The sequence below is a fragment of the Daphnia pulicaria genome, chromosome 6, assembly GCF_021234035.1.
Source record: "Daphnia pulicaria isolate SC F1-1A chromosome 6, SC_F0-13Bv2, whole genome shotgun sequence".
In the NCBI taxonomy this organism is placed as follows: domain Eukaryota; kingdom Metazoa; phylum Arthropoda; class Branchiopoda; order Diplostraca; family Daphniidae; genus Daphnia; species Daphnia pulicaria.
In genome coordinates, this window is record NC_060918.1 from 15,173,223 (window position 1) to 15,196,600 (window position 23,378).

The 23,378-nt window shown below is 38.8% G+C and overlaps 4 protein-coding genes and 1 long non-coding RNA gene across 6 annotated transcripts; 1 reads left to right on the top strand and 4 right to left on the bottom strand.

Annotated features, from left to right (window-relative positions):
* Positions 1-419: 419 nt before the first annotated feature.
* LOC124341819 lies at positions 420-1,784 on the bottom strand. Its single transcript, XM_046794766.1, has 6 exons — positions 1,694-1,784; positions 1,558-1,637; positions 1,309-1,488; positions 1,031-1,248; positions 838-969; positions 420-776 (listed from the first exon to the last, which is right to left on the bottom strand). Exons 1-6 carry the CDS (start codon positions 1,735-1,737, stop codon positions 537-539), a joined length of 894 nt encoding a protein of 297 aa, XP_046650722.1. The 5' UTR covers positions 1,738-1,784; the 3' UTR covers positions 420-536.
* Positions 1,785-3,297: 1,513 nt separating this feature from the next.
* Positions 3,298-4,188, bottom strand: LOC124344548. The gene is made up of 2 exons (XR_006919769.1): positions 3,695-4,188; positions 3,298-3,628 (listed from the first exon to the last, which is right to left on the bottom strand). It is a non-coding gene; the product is annotated as an uncharacterized LOC124344548 (long non-coding RNA).
* A 4,918-nt stretch (positions 4,189-9,106) lies between these two features.
* On the bottom strand, positions 9,107-9,896 carry LOC124341874. Its single transcript, XM_046794826.1, has 2 exons — positions 9,531-9,896; positions 9,107-9,467 (listed from the first exon to the last, which is right to left on the bottom strand). Exons 1-2 carry the CDS (start codon positions 9,882-9,884, stop codon positions 9,432-9,434), a joined length of 390 nt encoding a protein of 129 aa, XP_046650782.1. The 5' UTR covers positions 9,885-9,896; the 3' UTR covers positions 9,107-9,431.
* Positions 9,897-17,255: 7,359 nt separating this feature from the next.
* On the top strand, positions 17,256-20,261 carry LOC124344596 (ATP-dependent zinc metalloprotease YME1L-like). Its single transcript, XM_046798194.1, has 12 exons — positions 17,256-17,366; positions 17,459-17,593; positions 17,652-17,994; positions 18,055-18,104; positions 18,164-18,293; positions 18,350-18,444; positions 18,517-18,913; positions 18,981-19,213; positions 19,298-19,495; positions 19,565-19,747; positions 19,810-19,971; positions 20,030-20,261. The coding sequence occupies exons 1-12, from the start codon at positions 17,337-17,339 to the stop codon at positions 20,165-20,167; spliced, it is 2,094 nt and encodes a 697-aa protein (XP_046654150.1). The 5' UTR covers positions 17,256-17,336; the 3' UTR covers positions 20,168-20,261.
* On the bottom strand, positions 20,001-21,890 carry LOC124344597. 2 transcript variants are annotated; one of them, XM_046798196.1, is made up of 7 exons: positions 21,784-21,890; positions 21,371-21,464; positions 21,233-21,269; positions 21,045-21,113; positions 20,789-20,987; positions 20,553-20,726; positions 20,001-20,485 (listed from the first exon to the last, which is right to left on the bottom strand). In XM_046798196.1, the coding sequence occupies exons 2-7, from the start codon at positions 21,409-21,411 to the stop codon at positions 20,328-20,330; spliced, it is 678 nt and encodes a 225-aa protein (XP_046654152.1). In that variant the 5' UTR covers positions 21,412-21,464; positions 21,784-21,890; the 3' UTR covers positions 20,001-20,327. The 2 variants fall into 2 exon arrangements, with proteins under 2 accessions (XP_046654152.1, XP_046654151.1); XM_046798195.1 differs by having other exon boundaries at positions 21,634-21,886.
* Between the last annotated feature and the right edge of the window lie 1,488 nt (positions 21,891-23,378).

Sequence of the window (23,378 nt, forward strand, 5' to 3'; positions counted from 1 at the left end):
CATTCACCAAGAAACATTCAGAAAATTGCATTATTTCCTTTATTTTCTTCATTTTTCATCGCATTCAACAAGAAACATTCAAAAAATTGCATTATTTCCTTTATTTTCTTCATTTTTCATCGCATTCAACAAGAAACATTCAAAAAATTGCATTATTTCCTTTATCTTCTTCATTTTTCATCGCAATCAACAAGAAACATTCAAAAAATTGCATTATTCCCTTTTATTTTCTTCATTTTTCATCGCATTCAACAAGAAACATTCAAAAAATTGCATTATTTCCTTTATTTTCTTCATTTTTCATCGCATTCAACAAGAAACATTCAAAAAATTGACGCAAAGGAGCTGCACTATTAGCAGCGTTTACTGATACAGACTGACGGCTATTTGATGCCAAATTAGCCAGAGCGGTGTCCAGCAACAACACAGATTCCCTTAGAGCTATTTAAAATATAAAATCAAATTAAAATTTACAACCTTGAATAGATGTCAGTCTTAACCCTACTTTGTGCTTGTACTAATGGGTTATCATCACGTTAACTCTTTATAAGTTCTTCCTTTTCATGTAGTTTCCTTTCGTATTCAGCTTTCATATGTTCGTAATCAATCAAGCTTTGATTCAACTGTTCTTTGAAAAAATAATTTTCTTCCTCAATGTTTTGAAGGGAATTTGACTGTCCAATGATCTGAGCCTCCTGACTTTTTTCTTCATTGCAATTACTATCATCCAGATGAGATGCTTCATTATTCAAAGATTGCAAGTCTTTCGAAAACTCCTTCATAAAAATATAGAAATTAATGAATAAGTTTTTTTTAAATCACGCGTTTTGCATTTACTTCTCTACTTGGAGTTCGGAAAGATGATGGCGTGTTACACCGAGATACTGGAGGAGTCCGAATAATTTCATTGCGATGAACGACCGAGTGAACGGCACCATTACTTGAGGCACTGCCACCAATACAGCGATCCTGTACATATAAACAAATCTTTACTCATGCCAGTGATTATAAACACAGATTGAATAATTACTACATCAGTCCGGGGGATTTTGTTGTGGGTACGAGGAGGAGGAGATGGAGCCAGCCAATCTTCTTCTTCATTACCAGAGTCTGATTCTTCGCTTTCAGATGATTGTAGAGCACAAACACCCAAATCACTGACTTCATCAGCTGTTGGTTTGATTGCTTGATCTTTGCTTCTTGATGGATTTGTTTTCGTTGTTTTTCTCTTGTTGTTATCTATGGGTTCTATGAATAAAAGAGTAAGTATAGCAAACACTTTGCGAAAAAAGAAATATTAAAAGAAACCTGAATTTGAAGTATTCCCAACTGTTGGAGGCAAAGACTTCTTGGCATATGAAACAGATGCAAAAGCTTTGGGGGCCACTTGGGATTTTGGAGTTGAGTGCAAGATTTTGGTGGAGCGTGCAGATTTTGATTTAGGTTTTATCATTGCATCACGAGTTAATTCTAACACCTCAATGTCTTCTGTTACAATGAAAAAACATTGGTTAGAAAAAGCATGCGATATAAGATCAAGTTCAACAATATAATCACCTGAGAATGAAATGACATGCCCAGCTCTAAGTTCCAATTGGATCGATGGGTCTTCACCTGAAGCACTGTGCTTGGGGAACCTAAACAAACATTCTTTAATACAACTTTACGACATTTAGTTTAAATGTACCATTACTTTAAAGCAACATCAGTCTTCCCAGAAATGAACTCTTTGAGCATGCGAATCTTGTCTTTAAGGTTTGGAAGCGACACGAATGTTTTGGGAAAGGCTATGGAATCCATAGTCCCAATACCTAGCTCTGTTTTACCTTTTTTAAAGGAAACGAGAACGTAAATTGTGGGGTTTCCCATTTTTCCAATATTGTTAGGAAAACTATTCCTGATAAGTCAAAACTATAAACTACTTCACACGTCGAAAAAGAAAACGCGTCATGGAGACGAAAGTGAACTAGAATAAAGGCAGCTGGAAATACATGAAAGCCAAAAATTGAAAGCGTTGCCAGATTGTGTTTTCGATTTTTTTTTAAATACCAGCAATAAATGGAGTAAAAATTAAATTACCGTAAAAAATTGCAAATTAAAAGAAAACAATGAGAATTTTCATTTGGAGATTTTAAATTTACTGTATTCAATCTGTTTCAACTGAATTGGGTAGGGCAGTTACAACGTAAGTTTCAGTAAGGCAATTACGAAATCCAATTACAGCTTTTTCATGATATCACTTGCACAGAATGCAACAAGAGTCGATGACAAGCCAACGCATTTCGTAGACTGTCCAGGTAAATTACAAAAATGTAGGGATTCTAAACATTTTGGAGCGGGAGAATACTTTTCTTTAGAGATGGACCCCATGATTCGACCGAGTAAGAAAACGTCTCCCGTAGCATCATGAGCTTCCAAATTGAAGGAAACAATTTCTTCGATGATAAAGAACACATCATTTTTCATGTAAGCCCAATAGTTAATCCGTTTTGGTGAACGAGTGTAACTCGTAGTTGTGAATATTGCTTTCTTTCTAAAAAGAAGTCTTTTGTAAGAGTAATAGTTTTTGATGTGTAAAGGCGCCAGCTCACGTACGGAAGAGAAATAATTTTGAATCGCGGATTGGCATTCTTTGCTTGCTAATTTTTTCTTCGGAACTCCAAGAACTTTCAAATTAAAGACGGACGAGTCAATATCTAATGAACTGAGTAAATCATGGTGAGAAATGTTGAAAAAGTCTTTAAGCAGTACTGATACGTTTTGCGGCAAGTTGTACTTTAACATTAGAGTAATTGCATCCGAACGTAAAACTTTTTTCATGAGAAGATTTTTCACCATTTGCTCTGGAACGCACTGTGTCCCATTAGTCGATGACACCAAAACGCCATTGAACCACTCTGGAATGAAGGTCGACCAGCTCCAAATGCATCCCCAATTTAGCGTAGCACGAGCTAAATGCGTTATCAAGTGGAAATTGAAACGCATGTTTTGATGTCCATATAAAACTTCAGCTTCACGAACGAAGTGTTGAAAAAGGAAATCCACATCTTGAACGAGGTTAACTGTTACCCCCTCTTGTAACAAGACTTGAATTCCATATATGAGGCACAGAAAGTGATCGAAATACACCTTTGGCAGGAGGTCTTCAAGCGCTGTGAAGTAGTACAAAGCAAAAGCTCTGAAGTTGGATGCTTTCCACTGACCTATATCAGACAATGGGCTGGACGTCCGTGTATCTCATAAGGTGGCTTCATTTGCTTCAGACGAGCATCTAAAATTTTTTTTTTCATCCAAGTACCAAGGTTGTTTAAAATATTTGGTCAAAGTCCATAAGTCCACCAGAAACTTAATTCCTCCTTGGCAGACACAATGCAGATAATCTGGTACTTGCGCCTCGACGTAATCAAAATCCAAAAGAGCCAAAAATGGAGAAGGGCCTTTAATTCCGTTGAGGCGTTTCTCGTTACCCAGAACAGTCTGTATGAAAATACAAATTCGATAATTCGATTCGATTGAAATACCATCAGATCACGTTCGTGCTGTTCAATAGTTCTCGGTGCAAAAGTAGGATTTTAGGTCGGTTCGGGGTACACTCTTGTACTTCCACGGCCAATTTTAACCATCTCTCCTGCAAAGAAAAATAATGAAACAATTTTAGAAGATTTCAATCACGCACATATGACTGAATTCTTACCAGGATGAAGACAAAAATCGCATCCACACTCTCCTCGAAAAGTGGAACCATTTAGAAAAACACTGCGTGCCATGGAATCTGTTGTGAGAATTAATGGCTTCACCAAATAAGTTCGTTGATTGAACTGCACTCATTTGGTCCCAAGCTGCTGGAGGTCCGATATTGAGGCTTCAAGGAAAGGTCCACTTGGGGGCTTTTTGTTACCGTACCATAAGGCGAATAAGAGAATATTTGATCTTCTTAACCAGTAAGGGAGTTCGTTAGGTACTCCCATAAATGCCCAAAAAGTAAATTTGCTTTTTTTGTGACACTCAGCTCCGTCTGTGTTAAGTTGCAGAGTGATGTAACTGATGAGCTCATCAGTGATTCTAACTTTGTCTCGATACAAGTCTCCAGTTTTAATATCTCCTCTTGTTTTCCCGTCACAGTTGTTCTGCTTATTATCAAACCATTTAGCTGCGCCACTCTCCAACAAATACTGAATTTGGCGGGGGAGCTAGAGTAAAAACTAATTTTATAGAAAGGTTTATTGCTATGTCAACCACCAAAATCCAAAAGAAATTTTCTTTCCGGATTTTATTGGTTGAGTTATGACTAATTTCCTGAGAGGCTCATTTTTCCCTTTTCCCTCTCTGTCTGGCAGCCATTTTTATTGTACTCTCCTCCGCGCCCCTTGCGGAAGCCAGCTTGGTTCCACTAAATATGAAGGCCGATATGACTTCTATGGGTCTAAAATGAAGGCCAACAGATAAAACCTTCTGCTTGCTTCCGCAAGGAGCGCGGCGGAGAGTACAAAAAAATGGCTGCCAGACAGAGAGGGAAAAGGGAAAAATGAGCCTCTCAGTAAATTTGACATATCTTAACCAATAAAATCCGGAAAGAAAATTCCTTTTGGATTTTGTTAGTTGAGATAGCAATAAACCTTTTTATACAATTAGTTTTTTCTATAGCTCCTTCGCTTTTCAGAAAAGCGATGTAAAAGCACCCCCCATTTCTGACAAAATTCAAAAAACCCACACTTTAACGCTTAATATCTCGTAAACGGGTGGGAAATTCGTCTTTCTGCAAACGCAGGTAAATCCGGCGTGCACAGACGAACATGATTATATATTTTTTATATTTTTAAGGCCTTTTCCGGATTTAGATCTGGAAAGCCGCTCCGGGATTTTTGTCTACTTGATTCGTGGATCGCTTGTTAAGAATCTTGACTATATGATATTTATATAGTAGGCCTAATGATTACGTAGAAAGACCAGAAAAAAATTCTTTAATTCAAGTTTTGACAGAAATAACAAAATTACTAAAATCTCATTATCAAATGTTTCACTGACTGAATCATCCATAGTTCTTTTAAGAATCTCATAATTTTATCTTCTGCCAAATTGCAGTTCATGTCTGGCACATGCAAGATTTACCTTAAGCTCGTGTCTGGATAATACATGAGTCTATACCTAAAACTCATGTCTGGTAACATGTAGTTATAACTGAAGCTCATGTTTGGTTTCAGCTATACCTGAGATCATGGTCGGTTACCTGAAGCTAATTCTGGGTAAATGTCGCCATACATTAGGCTCATCACTGGTTACATGCAGCTTTACCTGAAACTCATGTCTGGTTACATACAGCTATATACTGTAAGCTCATGACTTGTTACGTGAAGTTAATCCTTGAGGTTAAGACTGGTTACATAGAGCTATATATTACCTAAAGCTCATGTCTGGCTACATACAGTTTTACCTGAAGCTCATGTCTGGTTACATGCAGCTATACTATAAGCTCATCACTTGTAACGTGAAGCTAACCCTTAAAATTAAGACTGGTTACATAGAGCTATATGTTACCTAAGCTCATTTCTGGCTACATACATCTTTACCTGAAGCTCATGTCTGGTTACATGTAGCTGTACTTATAGTTCACGTCTGGTTACATGAAACTAAACTCATAACTGGTGTCTGGTTAAGTACGGCTGTCTTCTTAGCTCATGACTGGTTACATGCGGCTATACTGTAAACTCGTGACATGTTACCTGTAACTATACCTGAAGCTCATGACTGATTACATGCAGCTATACCTGAAGCTCATGACTGATTACATGCAGCTCTACTTGAGGTTCATGTATGGTTACATGTAACTGGGCTCGTAGTCAGAATTATTTTGTGTATGAATTATTCTGTCTTGTTTCTTAATAAATCAATAACTCATGTCTAATTACATGCAGTTGTATTTCAATGGATACATGTCTTATACCATTAAACTATACTTAGTTCCTGTCTGATTGCATGCTATTGTGTCTACTCATGACTGGGTTCATGCAGTTTCAACGAACTCATGACTGGATACATGCAGTTTTAATAACTCATGGCTGGATACATGCAGTTTTAATTCAACTCATGACTGGATACATGCAGTTTTGATGAACTCATGATTGGATACATGCATTTTGAATAACTCATGACTGGGTACATGTAGTTTTCGAATTAACTCATGACTGGATACATGCAGTTTCTTTAAAATAACTAAGCTCATGACTGGATACATGCAGCTGTAATGACTGAGCTCATGACTGGATACATGCAGCTGTGAATGGCTAAGCTCATGACTGGGTACATGCAGCTATGTCTTTCTCATTTGTTCTTGGTATCAAACCATAACAATACAAATCTCAAATTTTTTGGCAACAGGCCCTTTGTGGCTTGTTAAAGCACCGTCGGAAAGAAACGTTTCCTTCTCTACCTAGGTTTTAAAATTGTATTTGATTAGACGTAACTTACCACAGGATATGAATGTGTACCTGAAAAAGACAAATTTTGTTCGCTAACAAACGACTACCCTCCAGGTATTTGACTGATCACGACTGATTACGTGCATCTTGTCGTTTGCTTGCTGTTGGTTAGTTGTAAAATCTTTTAGCTCATGACTGGTTACATGCAGCTTACGGATTTATAAATTTGTGTAAAATTTTAACTTTAGAGACGTAACTTACTAGTTCAATGTTGGTTGGTATGAGAAAATTAGTACCTGAAACGACACAAATTTCTGCCAACAAACGACTACCTTCAGGTTGTTACTCATGACTGGTTACATGCAGCTTGTCGTTTGTTTCTGCTTGATTAATTGTAAGACTCATGACTTTCACATGCAGATTTAGTCGTTACTTCTGGTCAAGTTGTAACAGAATATTTGACACACACACATATAGTCACACATTTCCCTAATATGTTGTTCTTATAGTATGTCTATGTTTTTAGTTGTATATACCTCGCGTAAAACCTTTTCCTTGTCTGGCACGAATTCAATGAAGCCAGCAAATCTTGCTCTGGCAGTTGATAGTTCCTCTGACGTGATTGTCTCCCACTCCTTTTGGAAAAACGGTATTGCCATTGTAGAACTCGTTTGATTTTACGCTTTTATTAGCAAATTTAGTGTGTTTGCAAATTCAATTGTCTACTTTAGTTCAAAACTAATGAAAATGGAGCACTGACAAAATATACGTGCTCTTGATGCTAGGCTTCGCTTGTGAATATCGTCTGCTTGCAGCAGTGTGTACACTGCTGCCAGACATAATCATATACGGTGTATATGATTATAGAATGGTCTACTACCATTCTCTTCATAGAAAAGTAGTTACTTTATGCACAAAGGCTGGTCGCTACTAGCTACCCTTAGCTAAAACTTACTGCTGCGCAAATTAGATAAATTTTATAAGTCGAACGACTAGCTCGAAATAGCTTAACGTACATAGGCTGGTCGTTACTACCTACACATGGTTAAATTACTGCTGAACGCTAGCAGTCTAGTATCAACAGGTTTAAGCTAGCTGGTAGAAACGAGGCTGCTCCCGTTCAGCTGTAATGTAACTTAAAGAAAGATAGTTATGACCAACCTACGTACGTAAAGCTATTTCTTAGCTAGTCGTTCAGAGACCCAGGGGTTCGTGAAGTGACCACTTTTTTTCATTATTTTTATAGTTTTATGATCTTGCCAGATTACATTTAAAAAAATGTAACTATGTGTTGCAGACGGTAACTAATACATGAATAACGTTTGTTTTTAAACGTGAATTCAAGTCAGATGGATTTTATTCAAGAAGTTGCAGTTCTATTTAATCAATTTATGTTATTTGTCCAAGTTTCTGACGAGGATGACAATAATATTATTGAGATTGTGATTTTAAGAAGAAGACAAGACATTCTTAGGCAGTTATTACAGCGCCAGCGTTTGATCTTACATCGAATTCACGCAAACAGAACTATTTATTACACCGCATATGTAGGGACGTGGTTTGCAACGTACCCAGAAATTCAATTCAAACGAGATTTTCGCTTTACAAAAAGAACGTTCCAGGTATGAAATATATGTCAACACAATTTTCTGTGTATATTCTATTTCTTTGTTTTGTAGCTTCTAGTGGAGCTTGTCAGTCCGCAAATATTAACTGACTATGTGTATACTGGCCTGCCTGTAAGGGATAAGCTAATGATTTTGATCTGGTGTTTAGCAAACCGTGAAGCCTACCGTGTTTTGTCAAGGCAGTTTGGGATGAATCAAGGGACGGTACACTATGTGGTTATTAAAACCATGAAGGTTATTTATAATATGGCTGACCTCTTCATAGTATGGCCGAGAGAAGAAAGATACTTAGAGCTCTCAGAAAATTTTCAAATTGTAGACAGTCTAGGTAGTTTTTTTAACGATAGAAATCTTTTTTGTTTGTCACTGAATAGCATTTTTGTTTAGGGGCTATCGATGCCACAGAATTTGAAAAACGACAACCACTAAACCAGCTGCCATCTTATACTAGCAGAAAATGCAAAACAACTATTAAGCTTCAAATAGTATCTACTCATGATTTGGAAATAATTGACGCTGCGGTTGGATTTCCGGGAAGTATAGGCGATGCAAGAGTTTTGCGTCTCAGTCCCCTCTCTAGAGCATTAGGTGCTAAACTTGTACGATCCAACTATCATATTCTCGGAGATACAGCTTATCCACTTCGGCAACATCTGCTCGTTCCTTTTCGCAATAACCACGAACTAGAAGATCATGAAATGGCCTTCAATCGAGCTCTGAAGAGGGACCGACAGGTTGTTGAAAGAGCATTTGGCCTATTAAAAATGAAGTGGCGAAGAGTAAAGTTCCTGGATTACTTCCGAATGCGGTATGCACACCGTACGTTATTGGTTTGCTGTTGTTTCCATAATTTCGGTTTGCGCCATGACAACTGGCTTGACGATGCCCCAGACGTTGAATTGGATGACGAAGAGGATCCTGATTACGAGTTTGACGAAGAGAGAGAGACCGAAGAGGGTCTACAAAAAAGACAGTTTATTGCAGAACAATTCATCGTTTAATTTCCTTTAGATTGTTGAAAATATGACGCAACACATCGAACAGCAAATACAATTTCAAATAATATTTGAAAGAGCTTTCGTATTTGCCTATTCATTTCATTTTGTTTGGTTTCAACACACGAATTTTTATGGTTTAATACATGGACATAAACAACATTGTGCTTGACACACAGAAACATAAACCGTTAGATCCCATGGTAACAAAAAAAAAAGATTTATTTACTGCTGCACAATGAGATCAGGTACAAGTTGAGGATATAACCGAAATAAAACAATGGTTAATTCTTTGGAAATGTGGATTACAAAAGGAAACGGGGTGGTAGTGCACTCTGACAAGTTTTGAGGTTCATTCGTTCACAATTCATCTTCTTTAATGTGTTCTGCCATTAGTCGACCTCTTCTGACTGATGTATTACGCTCATCTAAAGTAAAATATTAAAGATAAAAAGAGTTAAATATAATTAGAGACCAATTTTCTCTCTTACTTCTGAAGAAACAACGCCTTGCATATTTTGGAATTTGTTTAACATCCCATTAGCTAGTTTTTCGAAGGCCTTCGACGCTGATACGAAAGCCTCAGTTTTCGTTAAACTAGCAGCATTACTGGCTCTTATTTCCTTTAAGAATTCCTGGTCTATCGATGAACGGTCCATTTCAATTTCAATTAAACGGGATATTGATTCCGGATGGGTAATCCTAGCGTTCCTGGCTCTGGACTTCTTGGGTGGTGGAGGAGTAGACGGATTGGAGTCATCATCCCGCATTTTGGAGGAGTCAGCGCCTACGCCATGCACGTGTTTGAGCGTTGAGGCATCCGACAATCCTAGAAGTTCATTCATCTTAGAGAAAAACGGCCATTGAACCCTTCGGCCCTTCTCACCGTCGACATTCTGATCATTTATCGTTGAAATTCTTCTTCATTGCTGCAAATTTAACACTGCATCTTTCAGCTGTAGTCTTCACTTCTCTCTTTTTCATTTCTTTATTGACCTAAAACGGCATTGAAAAATGGTGTTCAATTTAGTTTAACCAAATTCATATTTCAATTGAGAAAAAACTAATAACAATGTCCATAAGAAAAGGAAGGAAGGAAAGAGGGAGTAGGGAGGAAGGAAAGACTGAAGTAAGGAAGAAATATGAAAGTTTAGGAAGAGAGAGCAACATTTTTGAAGTACAGTCCCCTCCATAAGTATGGGATCACCCCGCGCCGTTCCATAAGGCGGCGTGTATTTTTCATATGGGTTTTTCGGGTGCCAAAAATCGAAAAAATGACATAAATTCACCAAACTTGGGATTTATGTCATTTTACGTCCTCTATTGTCTGAATTTTTTTCAGATTTTTTCCCCTATTTTTTATGCCTAGAAAAGTGGCGCACAAAGTATCGGATCACTCTGACGCCGGCCGTGTTGTCTTATGGCGCAAATGGGCTTTTCATATTGCTTTTTATACATTTAATTTTTAAGAAGGAATTTTTATATTCAAACCCTTTTTACATTTCCCTTTTATAAATTAACTGTAAGATTTCCATTATGATCGGAACCATTTTCGAATTTTCCCAGATTTATTAATTTCCCCAGTTGCTAAAATAAGAGACTACAGAAGAGTTCATTTAGGGTTTGCAACCTCTATCGCCTGCCGTAGGCCGGAAAATTAGTGTCGTTTCTATACGCCCCTTAAGTAAAAAAGGAAGCAGAGCGCCAGTGGTGTATAGAAACGACACTAATTTTCCGGCCTGTGTGTGTATATTGATGTGTGTATATTCTCTACACGACAAAATTACCGCCGAAGGAAATGCGATACAACCTCTATTCGGCAAATTGACTGCCGGAGGCAATGTGACACAACCTCTACCCTGCAAATTTACCGCCGGAGGCCATGTATCAAAATCTATACAGAATTACAGAAACATTCCACTAACAAAGAAAACGCGTGAATATTCTCAACCCTACAAATTTACCGCTGGAGGCAATGCAAGACAACCTCTACCCTGCAAATTTACCGCCGGAGGCCATGCGTGAAAAATGTAGACTATGCGGGCAAGATAACAATGACGGGCAAGATGTTAACGGGCAACAAACAATTTTATCGCTGGCAAAATAAAAATTTGCAAAAGTGCTGGAGGTTCAAGCGGCTAAAGAGCACAGCCCACGCTGTATAGATAACCTTGCCAAGCTAGATAGCACTTTTTACTCCCAACACTGTAGGCTCATGGAAGGTTAAAAACACGCGGCTTTCGTGTCGTTCATCAATTTTCTCAATTGACGAATATGGTGGAGGAGGATGTCTTTATCGATCGTCAATCGCCGTCTTCGCCAAACCCGTTCCAGCTTCCGACACCGACGCCTTGTGTGTGAGATTTCTCCACTAAACCACGGACTGGATGGTCGTACAATGCACATCTTAGTCTTAATAGGGGCAAGCCTATCGATACCAGCAGTCACTGCAGCATTATACTGCAGTAGAAGCCCGTCGAATGTCGATGCAGGATTGCGAACAAGAGGAGACCGAGAAATATCGCTCGCCAGTTCATCGGCGTCAACCACGGAAAAACACCGATACGAGATTGTTTTCTTCAATAAGAGCGGTTTATGAGCTCAACCACAGAAATGACGGCGAAATGATCACTGATTAAGTCAGACACAAAAGAATCATAGATAAAATCATCGGACGACCGAGTGATCACTAGATCCAAAGTATGACCATCAATATGTGTGGCATCAATAACATGCTGAGTCAGACCAAAACTCACCAGCGTTGATAAAAACTTAGCTACCGCCGGCGAATCAGGCCGATCGACATGAATGTTAAAATTGCCCATTATCAGTAGTTTCCCCGTCGACGCAGACAAAAGTTCAAGGTACTCGGCAAATTCTTGTATGAAACATGGCAAACTCGACTTTGGTGGTAGATGTCTATAGCATCGCAGTGATAACGAAATCTTCAAGTAAGATAGTCACTGGGCAGATTTCCCACGATAAAATCTATTACGGGCAGATGATTAAGCTACAGAAAAGCGAATAGCAAAAGTGTCTGACTTTACGCTAGACCAAATTTCCCCGGATTTGAACGGGGCTCAGGTTACTCGTAGAAATATAGAAAAACAATACTAGAAAACAATAGAAACTTCCACAGTTCTACTATTGCAAGATTATGGAAAGGCCGGTGTGTACATTTCCCCGATTTTGAAAAAAGTATTTATACCGGCAACTGAGCTCAAACTTTGGTGTTAAATGTTTCGCATAGGTTCAACCGTTTTCAGTAAAAAAAAAACATATTTATAAATTTTTAAGCTTAGTTTAATTTAATGAGCTAGTACAAACAATTAATTCTACATGCAATTCCGATTTTTTCTGATTAAAAAAAAACTTTATCAATTGCCAAGGCCTTGAAAAGGGTAGTCCCATAAGAGCCCATGTTAAAGTAGTTTACACAGTTACACACCCGGCCAGAGTTGTCAATTCAGAATATTCCAGTTTTCGTCCCATTTTCGCTCTCTCATGAACGCTTACCATTAATCCTATACCATAATACAGCTAACTTATTTGCGCTCATTACCGATCCAAAACAGACCCGGGAAACGGATGTACGAGTACGACGTTCCAATTAATTCAAATTTGGCCTACCGTCGATTCGGGGCTACTTCAGACAAAAACTTCCAATTTTCATCAAATTCTTCTAGTTTGATGCCTTCACACGACTATTTTTAAAAAAATCGTGAAATGCACGCTTGATATGGAAAAATAGGGTAAAAATAAATAGGGAAAACGGCAATTTACTTTTATCAAATTTTGAGGACGAACATTTGATTCGACAAAACATTGGACGGTTAAATCGACGCCTTCACCTTCTAAAGTAGCCCCATGTGTCTAATAAAGTAGCCCCATGTGTCTAATAAAGTAGCCCCAATCGACGGTAATACACCAAGTCCATCCATTGGAGATACATCTCCCAGACTCCGCCAAAGAATTTAAAGTACTACACCAACTCTAGAAAAATTCAAAGTATTGGGTATATTGTCTCAAAAAAGTTGACAGATTTGTTCCAAAATCCAAAAGTTCGCATCGGGCCTTAAGTGAATCTGGCTTTCAGACCACGGTCCTGAATGACTCCTGCATAGTCTGGGAGCTGGGCGCCAAAAAAATGACAATGGTTTAGAAGAAGGTTTGATGCTAAAATATGGTTAGGGGGGTATGAAACACACGAAAAGCCACGTCTGTCGACTGGCGGCCGGGCCGTTCAAGCGTGACGCGATCCCAAAGTCTGCGGGAAAGGTAAAAAATCAACTTTGTTTAGAAAATATGAACTATATCTTAAAAAATAGAGGGATATCAACTTTATTAGATTTTCGACAGACAGACGTCATAATCTGGGGCCTTGGGACCATCAGACGTCGGTGTGTAAGAAATTTTACGAAATTTCAGTAAATTGTGAAAATGACAACGCTGCATCCTAAGCGCCTAATTTTAAATAGAGAGATTTGGGGAGGATATGTGAGTTTTTAACTAAGTAAATATGAACAGAAAATGCATTTTTCGGTTTTTTAATTATAAGGTTGTGCATTGATTTGGTTGAACCGATCACTTTTTTATTATTTGGTTTGTTTTATTGGCAGTTATTATTTCTTCCCTATATATTCCCCGCTTGTTTTCTGCTACGCTTTCGTGATTGCACACCGAACGTCACGGGAAACCCTTGACTAACAAACATTATGCTTTTTCCCCCTTCTCCACGTTTATGTCCTAGCATAGGTTGTTCTCTGGTTCTCCGCTTACGTGTATGAATATCCCTGGTAACCTGCTGGGTGCCGAAACGAATTCGAGTTTTGGCCAAGTTCAGGACGGAAGGGCCAGTACAAGACTTGCACCCTAAATGACGCCCAGTTAATTTTTTCTGTCACCGGTTAGGACATTTTCAACGAAGAAGAAAAATCGTACGTCAATTTCGATTAGATAGGTGAATTCGTCGTTTATTTACTAAAATCCTACGAAGCGAATCAAGAGTTGTCCGTCCAGCAGACAAGCAAATTCTTCAAAGATGTTGAAGAATTTCCGCTCGACTTGTGTCTATCCGTCACGACTGGATGTCGCCCTCACCCGTGGATTGACATGCTCACCATTTTCGCCATTGAGAATTTACTCGGCCAACTTACCGAAAAGTGCCAAGAGGATCAAATCAAAATGAAGAGTTTCGCTATCGTTCGACAGCTTGTTTAATATGGTGGGCACCGCCCGGAGCACCAGAGTCGTTTTTGCCAATTTTCTACCAGAAGATCTGGCAGGAAATGGCGGGCATCCCAAACCAGTTGATGACAAACAAGTTAACGGCACTTAAACTTCATTCTCTGCTACACGAAGACGTTATATTGGGCCGTTTCTCTAGCGCGCTTCTTTGAACGATTGGTCATCTGTGATACGCTATTACGTCCAGCTGGCCGTCGATTCGGTGCCCGACCTTGCCCTTCGCCTGACGAATGTCCTTGATGTCCAATTCGGGCAGGAAAGAACCGACCACTTTCTTCGTTTGGTCGTTCACCGCCACCCGAAACTCAAAGATAAGTCGAACAATAAAACGTAATTAAGAAACATCAGGAAGAATTTGCTTCGATACCCCTGGATTAAAGATCGGTGGATGGCTTTGATTGACGATATTTTGCAGAGGAATTTGATGGAGGTGAAAGAATCTATTTGGAATTCGCTGTCAAATTCGGAGATCATCGCTAAAGAGATGAGAAAATCGAGTCGAGTCGATTTGAGTGTCTAGGACATTTTGACCACCATGAGCCGAGATCCTGAGTCGTGCAAAGTCATCGGCAATAGCAGTGAAATGGCCCAGCTTATCAAATGCATCCGGGAAAAATACAAAGCAAACGGCAAGAATATTATAATATAACGCTAGAAAATGGACGCCGAAAAAAGAGGACCCAAGCGACAAGGCATTGGAGGCACGATTGGAGGTGGACGATTTTCTTCCCGTTGCTTGTCGAGTGATTCACGATAAAAAGGGCTACGTTCCGAGAGACGTTCAACTCACTGCAGTCGTCGCTTTCGTCTCTTCCGATAATCAACAACAGCAAGCCGGACGGATGCCACATTGCCACGACGAATGGGACAAATCTCGACCGGACAAGGGAAGACGCTCATCTCTGCCTTGGTGGCCATTTATCACGTCCTGCGCCACTGGAACGCGGATCGACACGTCGACACGTAAACATTATCACGAGTTCTCCCGTCTTGGCCGAGGCCAACATCGCCGAAATCGATGGCTCTTCCAAGCGTTTGGCGTGAGCGTCAGCAACAATTGCGACCAGATATGTTCCAACAACGACGATGTTAGGCGGACGATACGATATAACGATATAACAACGATGTGATTTACGACGACCTGGGCAGTTTCATGCGTGACATTCTCCTCACGCGTTTCTTCGAGGACAAGGACGTGACCCGCAACCGCTACCCGGGAACCATCATTGTCGATGAAGTGGACTCGTTGACTCTCGACAAAGACGAAAGTGCCCTCTACATGTCGCACAACATCCCCGAAAAATCCGTTTGACCGAATCGAGTGACATTGCCGATAAAATTCGCCAGTTGATTGAGCCGACGATTTAAACTTGCGTTCCCAATGGAATGAAGAAATTCACCGAGCGACAAATGTCGACTTGGATCAGGAACGCCTTCCGAGCATGTTACCTGCCCCAACCGAATTACGCCAACAAGGTGGACGATTGCGGTAACGGCCAATAGTATAGTCATTTTAGCTGTTGTACCTCAAACAATTAGTAATTAGAAGTTTTATTAATAGCTTATAATGAGCACCCGCCAGGGTGACATTTTTTTTTTTTTTTTGGGGGGGGGGGGGGCTCTGCAACTTTTACTCGACTACAACTCTACAATTGAAACCTATTGTTATTGTTATCAAAAAATTCAAAATGCTAGCAGACTCATTTTTATATCAATAACTGTAATAATCAATTGTAGAGTTGTAGTCGAGTAAAAGTTGCAGAGCCCCCCGAAAATGTCACCCTGGCGGGTGTGTTGTAAAAGCAACTTGAATTGTGCGGAATTTGGAAAAACCTAAAAAAGGGTAGTTTTTTTTGTAATGTGAATAACTTTTCTATTGTGCTATATTCATAAGATATAGTTAATAAAAAGTAAACTAGGTTATATTGGCTACAAAACTAGACTATTTGGGGTTATTTAATTTTGCTGCTGAAATTTCGTAAAATTTCTTACACACTGACGTCTGATGGCCCCAAGGCCCCAGATTATGACGTCTGTCTGTCGAAAATCAAATAAAGTTGATATCCCTCTATTTTTTAAGATATAGTTCATATTTTCTAAACAAAGTTGATTTTTTTACCTTTCCCGCCGACTTCGGGATCGCGTCACGCTTGAACGGCCCGGCCGCCAGTCGACAGACGTGGCTTTGTGTGTGTTTCATACCCCCCCCCCCCCCCCCTAACCATATTTTAGCATCAAACCTTCTTCTAAACCATTGTCATGTTTTTGGCGCCCAACTCCCAGACTAGCAGGGCCTGAAAGGTACGGGCCTGAAGTTGAGGGGTCTGAACGTCGCGCACCACCGGGAAACAACCCTGTAACTAGGCTGAACTGAAACAGAGTCTGTGTGGTGTCCGGACGATTCGGCACTAACTTGTCAAAAAAAACTTTCGGCACTATGTAGTGACAATTCGGCACTGCCTTTTTACTGATTCGGCACCAATCACCAGGTGACAATTTTAGTTGAGTATTCGAATGAAGTAAAGTCATTTTATCATTTAAACATGTGTTTCAAATTTGAATGACTTTGATGAACATTTCCAATTTCTATTCCCAGATTTTGAAAAGTTGTCAACGTGAATTCTGAAAAACCAAAACGTTTGGCGCAGTCATTTTTTTCATCTTCAGCGTGGCAGAACTAAGAAGCAACATGGTATTGACAACTTTTCAAAATTTAACGAAATAAAAATAAAAAAAAAAATTTAAAAATGTAATTAAATTATTACACCACCAGGGCTGGCACCAGTTTTTTTTTAAGACATAAAAGCTAACGTCCTAACCTGCACTTTCTGTGAGCGGCATATGGACCTGCATTTTACCCACCCGTACCCTGCACTCCAGACTCCGCACTTTACCCCCCGTCCAACCTGCACCTGCACCCTGCACTTTACACACCCCTGATTGGCTTGATTGCATCATACATGAACTTTATCTACACTTCACCAGGTGTCGCATCCATCGGACTCGCACTGTCGTGTTTGCCATAGAGGCATACGTAATCAGTAATCATCATGATGTCTTTAACGTGTTTGCAAAATCAGGTAATAATAATATATAAATAATAATATTTATTTAAGCTTTGTATTACACTTTAAACTAAACGAATTGCGATTCATCAAATCATGAAATTTAGCTGTTACCCCTGTCGCAAATATTCGGAACATTTAGTAGTCGACAAAAAGTTCCTTCGTCAATAAGGGTTTTCAACAAAACTAAGAATTCCGATCCATACATTGTAGAGGGTATTCGTCCGGATAATCTTAGCCCAGTAAGTTATCCTTCAACGATTATATTGTTTCTTTCTTAATTTTAAAATTGCATTGTAGGTTTGTAATGTGTTTGCTGCTTTGTCACATCAAGATGTAAACAATCTACTTGAACAAATTTCCCCAGTGTATCAACAGTGTAGAGCAAGACCTGTTTCTTTCTCTCAAAGTGATGTATCTGCCAACACTTTCTTAGAGAACAAGCAAGGTTTTCAAGATAACTTAAATCATCATCCATTGACATTGTTTTTTCAAATTCGTACCTTCAAAACCTATCGAAGTGGTGATGTGAATATACAAAAGTCATCTGTCACTGAGCGACTTAGGTCTAAACTCCAAGGTAGTGATGTTAAACGACTTGCTCTGGGGAATGTTCATGACATGACAGCTAGAGATATCAAAGGTTTTTAAATTTATCTTAATAACATTTTTATCTTAATTTGACATAAATTTAATTACACAGCTCTACTGGGTAATGAAAAATTGGGAAGTGAAGAACAATCAAGACTAAAGGCATATATCCATTTCAATGTGATTCCCTTTCAGTTAAAAAACTTACTATATTTCATTAGGTGGCTTTTGCTGAAGGTTATTTAGCTGCTGACCCCAAAAAGAATCCTAGCAGAGCCATGAGAGCTTTAAAAATTACTCAGTACATTTTAAGTGTGCTCATTTTTGCTGCGATTCTTTTTACATTCATGGGTATTAAGTTTCTTTGTGAATTTCTTCTATGCTTGCTACTAATTCTGTTATCTTAGGCACATTTGGTGGAAGTTCTGTGTTCAGAGTATCAGTTGGAAATGGAAGTGAAGTCGCTCCTGAAGAAATCAACGTTACTTTTGAAGACGTTAAAGTAATTACATTTCTGCAACTGTAGTATCCAATTATCTGCTACCTCGTAAAATGTATATTTATGTTATCTAAGGGAGTAGAAGAGGCTAAACAAGAGCTAAAGGAAATTGTAGAATTCTTGAAAAATCCAGAGAAGTTCTCTACACTTGGTGGAAAGTTACCAAAGGGTGTTTTGCTAGTTGGCCCACCCGGGACTGGTAAAACGCTACTCGCTCGTGCGGTAGCAGGAGAAGCTGGAGTTCCATATTTCCATGCCGCTGGACCAGAATTTGATGAAATTTTGGTCGGACAAGGCGCTCGTCGCGTCAGAGATCTATTCAAGGCGGCTAAAATGCGCGCTCCGTGCGTAATTTTTATTGACGAAATAGATTCCGTTGGAGCTAAAAGATCAAGTTCTGTTCTTCATCCATACGCTAATCAGACAATCAATCAGCTTTTAGCTGAAATGGATGGATTTCATCAGAACGAAGGTTTGCGTCTTATGAACTTTTGAAGACTAGTTTTCTAAGTATTAATTAATCGTGATCCTTCTTTTAGGTGTAATTGTTTTGGGAGCGACAAATCGTCGTGACGATTTGGATAAAGCACTCCTTCGTCCCGGACGATTCGACGTCGAAGTTCAAGTTCCCGTTCCTGACTTCGCTGGTCGCAAAGAAATTCTTTTACACTATTTAAGTAAAGTTAAATTAGCTGATGATGTCGACGTCGAACTGTTGGCTCGAGGAACTACTGGATTCACCGGAGCAGACATTGAAAATCTCGTTAATCAAGTAATTTCCGATATCGTTAGCAATGTTTTATGCTCACTTAGGTCGTATAACCTTTTATAATAGGAGTTTTGACTCTCATTGTAGGCCGCAGTACGTGGTGCAATAGATGGAGTCCCCGCCGTCACAACCAAGTATCTTGAACAAGCAAGAGATAAAGTTCTTATGGGCCCCGAGAGGAAGTCGAGAATACCTGATGAGGAAGCCAATTTGATCACTGCTTATCACGAGGGAGGCCACACTATTGTTGCTCATTACACGCAAGACGCTCATCCGTTGCATAAGGTTCATTGAAGATTTTTTATACAAATTAATATAATGAGAATTAACATAGAACTCTCTTATTTCTTAAAGGTTACCATCATCCCGCGTGGCCCATCGTTAGGACATACTGCTTACATCCCGGAGAAGGAGCGATATCACGTTACACGATCTCAGTTGCTTGCCATGATGGATGTAGCCATGGGTGGAAGAGCTGCTGAGGAGCTCATCTTTGGTCACGAAAAAATCACGTCTGGTGCATCGAGCGATCTGAAAGTATTGTGTGGAATATATAATTTGTTTTTCTTTCAATTTTCAATACCCTTTGTTGTCCTTAGCAAGCCACGTCCATTGCGATGCACATGGTCAAAGAATGGGGAATGTCCGAAAAGGTGGGATTTCGTACCATTGAACAAAACAACGGTTCCTTAGTGATCGTCAATGACCTTAGTCCGCAAACGGCTGAACTAATTGATTCAGAAATTAAACGGATTCTTCAGGTAATTAATTAATGAAAAAAATTTCCGAGTCAGTTTAATCCAACGTTTTTTATCAAAGGAGTCGTATGATAGAGCCAAGGCTATTCTTAAGGAACACAAAGAGGAACACAAAATGTTAGCAGAAGCTTTACTGAAGTACGAAACTCTAGACGCTGATGATGTTAAGTCAATATTGACATCGAAGAAAACTTCCTGATTTACATTTCTTTAAACAACTTCTTGCTTATAACAAAGACAGTTCTATGATTCATCTCTACCGAGAAAATACACTCGACGATTAGCCAAATGAATGAAGTAATTATTAAGTTTAGATTGCCCATATCATAGTTGTTTGGCCAAATTTAAATGTAAACTTATTAATTTGACATATTTTCCTGTGGAATTCCAATTTCTTTAATGGTTGCTGAGATGGCTTCGTCTATCCGGCTTATTCCCGGATTGATGGGCATATGAGATTTGTTACAGCTGGAGATAACGTTAATTAGTTGGGACAGCAAAGAAACAATTGCTTGACCTATATATTAACCGTTATGTAAACTATTATTAAGAATATCTTACAATAATGCATTAAATATCAGTACCTTGAGTTTCAATGGATTGCCTTACTTCATCTAACTGCTGGAGATTTGCCTGTAAAAGTTCAACAATTTGTTGTTTGTGATCATCATTTATTGTTTCTCCATCCCATTGTAAAGCATTGCTGGGGTTACTCATTTCTGATTCTAATTTTGATTTCTTAGATGGAGGTTCAGCATCTAAATGATAAGGATGTTAGTGAGAAGTTAACAAATATATGTTTGTTGGTAAATATATTTACCATTCCCTTGGATAGCAGAAGCATTAACAGTGTTGTGCGCTGTATCGTCAATAACTGGTCCACTAGTTTCACTAACAGCTACTTGAAGTGTCACTCCTGGGCTTGTAATTGCAACTGTTTTCCCAGTTGCAATTGCATCCAATACAGTAAAGAAAGGCCACACACCATTAGGATCTTCTTCAACAGGTCCTTCAGCTAGCTTCAAGAACTTCTTTATCAGTGCAATCATTTATATTAATACCACCTATTTTTTTACCTGAGCTCTTTTTGCTAGCTTATATTTTGACCATAAATTATTCCACTTCTTTTGAGCTTGATATGGAGTCTGAAAAATAGTAGAATTATCTAAGTTCTGATGGTGAAAACGGGAAAACTTTTAAGTAAAAAGACAAACTAAGCAAATCAAATCTGCTTCAACATTTATCATTTAGCCACAGTATTTACCACATATGATGCTAAACCCATATCCTTCAGGATCAATCTAATAAAAAAATATGTTGAAAGGTACACTTTTATGAATTCTTTTACCTTTAAAGGTGATAATAGTAAAAATTATAAAAAATTTCGAAATAAAAAACTTACTGCCATCCATGTCGTGACGTATTTCTTTTCTTGGTAAACATATTACGCCTTTCATGGCGAAATAATATAAACTGTAAGGTTAAATCGTCTGTCCCTGAAACAATTATAACCATACTTTCTTTAAAAAATATTTCTTTTTAGCATTTAAATAAAGAACAAGAAGAAAAATAGACTACGGAAGTAGATTTGAAGTTTTCATGGCGTTAATGGTATCGTTTTCTTGGTTAGATTTTTTAATATTATAATTCGTGGTGGTACATTACATTTGAAATTCATGCAGGCCTTCAAATTTTGAGGTCTAATTTCATCCATAGTATTCATAACAAATCAATGTATATAATTAAATCCCACGTGTCACAGCAATAACAAACTTAACAAGTCAACTTGAGAAGCTTTCTTAAAACATAGCCTACTGTATTTAGGAAGCCGAAAGTAATGCTACCTCCCGGGCCGCGGTAAATCGTGTGCGTGTGGCGTGTGGCGTGTGGTGGGTAAATCGTGTACTACACCGTGTATTTCGTCTGCTCCTCCCCGTAGGGCATAGCCTACTAAATATAACGGCCACACATCTGGCTATCTCGCCGTTACCGAGAAGCTCCGCCTACTCCAGATCACGTGCTTGTCTGTGATTGGCTGTACCCCAAAACCAGTCACTTTTATAAATTAATTAAAAATTAACCAGATGGAATTGGGGATAGAAATAAAAATTAGGTAATAGAGAAATGAATAAAATATTCACTGTTAGGAAGAAAAGGGGGAAATCAAAGTTATAGGTAAGAAAACAACTGTTTTAACGGGAAGAAGTTGGTTTTTCCATAAGACGCTGTAGGCGACACAGATCAAGTTGGACACAAATGAGATTTTCGAATTTGCGGAGAATGCGCAACGCAGGATGTCCAACTACTCCATTGACATGTTTGTTGAGTGATGAATAAAATCATGTATAATATTATTAATATATAAATACTGTAATAATAGCATAAATTAAATAACATATTGGTAAATTATGTATAATATGTGTATATAATGTAAAATATATAAATCATGTTTTTATTTCAATAAATAATGAATTCATCACCTTAGTATAGCAATTTTACTTTTTTTTCTTCTTAAATACGTATTACGTATAGGCCTACGGAGCAGGACGCAAATCCCAGTGGCGATAGTATCAATGCGTCACCTGTAAAATATTCAGTATACGATATCCATATATAATAAAAGAACAAGCTTTTTTGGGAGGAGCTTATTCATGTCACAATGCGTACACGCTGTGATTGGTCAGTCCAGTCGCCCTTCAAGAGGGGTGAAAACCGCAGCAGGTTTTCACCTCCCTTGCTGATGGTCAAATAGGGGGGGGGGGGGGGGGGGGTTGCTGCAAAGGGAAAAGGGGGGAAAGACAATGGGGTAAATTTCCGCGCCGTTGCAAAAAGAAGGGTGGGTACTGGCTCACACTCACAACGCAGTACGTGCATCGATTTCTACGCGGCAAATATCGATATGTCAAATAGCACCAAATTCAAATCGGCATTTCTGTTCGAAAAATACTGTTTTCCGCCCCCTTCCCCCCATAGATTTCCCCTCAGATCAAGTCACGTCTTATTTAAAGTTAAGCAATTGATGCAATTTTTTATCACGCGAAAATGTACTTATTGGCGGGTAGAATAACGAATAGGAACCCACGGGCAGAATAACTTTGGACGAGATATCCCAGGAAAGATTTGAAATTTAACAATATAGGTAGAAAATGACAATCTGTTGACTTGGCACGGGCAGATTTTTCAACGAGAAAAATTGGCGGGCAGATGGTAAACGGACATATCTTTCTTATAAAAAGATAACATTCAAATAAACATTTAATCGAATTTAATTAAAAAATCCATTGAATTCCAATCGCCCAATGGGCAGGCAGAAAACGAATAATTATCGAAATTACAACAATAGAAGAGCCTGTCACTACGCAAGAAAAAACAATTGTTTTGTCTGGGAAGCCTGGGCAGATTTTCTACTA